Raw genomic sequence first — 4,275 nt, 5'->3', positions numbered from 1 at the left:
AGGTGCTGGGGAGCTGCCAGGGCCTCCCTCAGCCCCGCTGGTTGTGGGCTCCCAAGGGGACTGGCTTTAATTATCTGCTGAATTTCCATCCTGGTGTCAGGAATGCCTGGAGTTTCCAAACTATTTGGGAATTGGATCCAAACTGTTCCATTTGGGTTATGATTCAGGCAGGGAATGTTCCAAGGTTTTCAGGGGATGACTGATTATCCTGTGTTCCCCAGCTCTTACACCCATCCCAGTCAGCTGGATGGTTCATTGACAATGTGTCCCGAGGGGCAGCACCTCCGATGCCACAGAAACCCCTCCCCTGGATTAGGAAACCTTTGGAATTCAGGAGCTGTTCCAGTGGAGCATGAAAATGAACAGCAATTTTCCTAAAGCCCAGCCCCAAGCAGAACAAAGCCAGGCCCATCAGTGTCAGAGCAAAGGTCCCCCATGGCTGTGTCCCTGTGGCCGCTGAGGCGGCAGCGCAGGCCCGAGGCGGTGCCGGGTCCCGGTGCAGCCGGGGCAGAGCGGCGGCTGCGCGAGCAGGCAACCCCGGCGGTGAGTGCTGCAGGCCGTGGGAGCGGCGGCTCCGGGCCAACAGCGCGGTGCGCAGCCGCTGTGGCTCCTGGAGAAACCCAGTGGCCATTGGGACACTGCAGGGCCTGCTGGAATCCAGGGGCCGGTGGGACACTGGGGAGCCTCTGGGAGCCAAGGGAACCCTGGGATGTTTTGGAACATCCTGGAATCAAGGGGCCATTGTGACACTGCAGGGCCTCATGGAACCAAAGGAGCTCTCAGCGTTTTTGGAACCTCATGGAATCAAGGGGCCATTTCTGGCAGGATGCTCTGCTCTGACAATACCTAAATAATGGTCAGAGAATGCAAACAATGCACACTCTGTGATGAGTTACTGCTGGTGCCAAGGTGCTGTTTTTAATGTTGAATTATGTTAACCCCAGAATGCTTCATGAAACTTCAAACACACATCCTGCTTTTTGAAGCAGGATTTGACAGATGAGCTGTTCCCTGACCTGCAAATATGTCTGGCAGTCAAACCCTTGATAACTATAAAAGCCTCGTCCAACTTTCTTGCGGCAGATTCTTCCCCAGACTTCCTTGAAGTGTCTGGAGCTTCTGCCATGAAGCAGGGACAGCTCTTCATGGTCACTGCCCGGGTGTTAAGTGAAAGAGAAGGAACTACCCCTTGTCGCTGTGGGGTGAGTTACCTCAATCTCTTCATCAGGATTGTTTCTTTTTGCTGGCTTTGATTCAATTGCTTTAATAGAATGACTTTGATAGACTGCACTGTCTAGTGTACACTATACTGCTAGGGGGTTTTGCCTTTTATACTGTGTAGTAAATAATTCTGATTGAGGTCTTCCATCTGTTCACTTGTCTGGTAAATTGTCTGTTCATTTGTCATAACAAATAATTCATTTTATTGAAATATTTCTGATTTGCCATCACTAAAACCTGCAGGACAAAGTGATTGAATCACACCTCTATAATTCCTTCAATTGAAACAAAACTCTGAGTTTTAGATTGGATCCAGCCACAGCCAGGCTCCTCTTTGAGAAGGAATTTAGAAAGCAAGGGGGTCCTTTCTGCACCTTGTAGCTCAACAAGACGGCTTCTGCCATCAACTTTGTCTAAGCCTTCCACCCCCCCAGCCCCAAGCCGTGACACATGGGCATGTCTTGTCCATGCAGTGCAAACATGGACTCCTGAGCTGGTCATTTGCTGTCCCTCCTTGGAGGGAAGAACAAGCCCAATGGCCTGGGGTGAGAGGCCAGTGCTGGGAGCGGCGCTGGCTGTGCCAGGGCACTGCTGGGTGCCCCCACCCTGAGCACTCCCCCCCTTGTGCTGGTCACTGCTGTTTTCCTCTGCAGGGCGTTGTGTTGGGCACATCCTGGAGAGCAAAGTGGAAAGCAGATGGAAGCTTTGAGGCCCTGGCCTGAGGAGATGCCCCTGCAGGATGGCAGTGCTGCTGCAGAGGTCAGCTCTGTGCCAGCAGTGCCCGTGGCTGTCCCTGCCTGCAGTCCCTGGACAGTCCTGCAGCAGGACTGGCACCGACTGCCAGAGCACTGAGGCCTCCAACAACACAGGGCTCTGCAGGACAGTGTGGAAGGGAAGGGAGAGGGCAGGAGAAGGGCTGCTGCTCCCTGGCAGTGCTGCTCTGCTGGGACTCTTTTCTGGCCCAGCTCTGCACAGAGGCACCGACCCTGCAGCTGCAGAGAAGTCAGAGAGGAAAGATGTCAGGCAAACAAGTCAATGCAGAGTTCTTTATTTGGTTGAAGAACACAGTGAGTACAATTGCCAATCTGTACACCTTCCGGGCCAGGCTAGAAAGGCAAACACTGAAATGAAAATGGTGTTTATATATAAAAAAATATTTATATATATATCCTTATAGATATATTTATAGATATAAAGATTTTTTAATGTGAACAAATTCTCCCAAAATAACACTCCTATCAGAAGCAAAAAATAGAGAAGGTATGGTGGGCCTTTAATTAAGTCCATAACAGGATTGGCCTTTAATGAGGTAAATAACATGCAGAAGAAGGAGAGTTTATTGCTTCTGAAAAACACCCAGTTATGAGTTTCCTCAGGGCATCCTTGAGCTCCTGGTTCCTCAGGCTGTAGATGAAGGGGTTCAATGCTGGAGGAACCACTGAGTACAGAACTGACAGGACCAGATCCAGGGATGGGGAGGAGATGGAGGGAGGCTTCAGGTAGGAAAAGAATAACGTGCTGAGGAACAGGGAGACCACGGCCAGGTGAGGGAGGCACGTGGAAAAGGCTTTGTGCCGTCCCTGCTGAGAGGGGATCCTCAGCACAGCCCTGAAGATCTGCACATAGGAGAACACAATGAAAATGAAACACCCAAACACTAAACAGACACTAACCCCAATGAGCCCAATTTCTCTGAGGTAGCCTGAGTGTGAGCAGGAGAGCTTGAGGATGGGGGGGAGTTCACAGAAGAACTGGCCCAGGGCATTGCCCTGGCACAGGGGCAGGGAAAATATACTGACTGTGTGCACCAGAGAATAAAGAAACCCAGTGGCCCAGGCAGCTGCTGCCATGTGGGCACAAGCTCTGCTGCCCAGGAGGGTCCCGTAGTGCAGGGGTTTGCAGATGGCAACGTAGCGGTCGTAGCACATGGTGGTGAGGAGGAAATACTCTGCTGTGATGAAGAAATAAAAGAAAAAGAGCTGTGCAGCACACCCCTTGTAGGAGATGGTTGTAGTGTCCCAGAGGGAATTGTGCATGGCTTTGGGGACAGTGGTGCAGATGCAGCCCAGGTCTGTGAGGGAGAGGTTGAGCAGGAAGAAGCCCATGGGGGTGTGCAGGTGGTGGTCACAGGCTACGGCGCTGAGGATGAGGCCGTTGGCCAGGAGGGCAGCCAGGGAGATGGCCAGGAAGAGCCAGAAGTGCAGGAGCTGCAGCTCCCGCCTGTCTGCGACTGCCAGGAGGAGGAACTGGGGCATGGAGCTGCTGTTGGACATTTGCTGCCTCTGGTTATTGTTTTCTGTTGAGGAGAATAAAGACAGAACTGAATTAGGCCAGACTCAGTCAGCAAAACATCTTGCATGTCTCATAGCAATTCAACATTCAGGGTCTCTTTTCAGGAAGATCTCTCTGCATCCCTCTCCCTGAGCTCTGGGTTTTGCTGGCTGAAGGGGCACTGAGAGCAGGGACCCTGGAATGGGCTCCCGAGGAATCCTTCTTGCTCCCGAGGAATCCTTTCTAATGTGCTCCAAGTGAAATCTTGTGAGTCCTGAGAGGCAAAGGGATGGTCTCTTGGTGCAGAGACAAGAGCTGGCCATCTTTGCTGTTCACAGCTGCCCCTGGCTGGCAGCTTAGAGCTAAAGGGGGACCACCCTTAGGAATTCCCTTAAAAAAAGTAACAAGGCACGTCTAGGAGCAGAGGAATCCTGGTTCAAAGAGCACATTGACAAAATGCTTGCCTTTCCTCAGGATGCCTGATTAGGATCTCATCTTTCTCCTCCCAGACTGCCACACACAGGGATCATTGCAGCTCCCAAGTACGGCTGCCCAGAGCATTTCCATGGATTTAGCACTGAGGAGTTTTCTCCATGGGGATCCTGTGCAGCACAGAGATCCTATGGCAGAGCTGTGCCCTTCTGGAGGGCACCTGCAGCCCTGCAGGACACCCAGGCAAACAGCTGAAGACCCTGAAGGTGCCTGGAGGGCACTTGGGCACTTGGCTCCCACAGACACATCCCCACAGCAGCACCCAAAGGGGTTGTGTCTGGACAGGAATCT

General features: G+C 52.2%; 1 protein-coding gene across 1 annotated transcript; it reads right to left on the bottom strand.

The window, feature by feature from the left end:
• Positions 1-2,492: 2,492 nt before the first annotated feature.
• On the bottom strand, positions 2,493-3,494 carry LOC108644116 (olfactory receptor 14J1-like). The gene has a single exon (XM_018088402.3). The coding sequence runs from the start codon at positions 3,492-3,494 to the stop codon at positions 2,523-2,525; it is 972 nt and encodes a 323-aa protein (XP_017943891.3). The 3' UTR covers positions 2,493-2,522.
• Between the last annotated feature and the right edge of the window lie 781 nt (positions 3,495-4,275).

The sequence above is a fragment of the Manacus vitellinus genome, unplaced genomic scaffold, assembly GCF_001715985.3.
Source record: "Manacus vitellinus isolate BGI_N305 unplaced genomic scaffold, ASM171598v3 ctg7180002429158_pilon, whole genome shotgun sequence".
In the NCBI taxonomy this organism is placed as follows: Eukaryota; Metazoa; Chordata; class Aves; order Passeriformes; family Pipridae; genus Manacus; species Manacus vitellinus.
The sequence above is the reverse complement of the archived record's forward strand: the minus strand, read 5'-3'. Positions and strand labels throughout refer to the sequence as shown.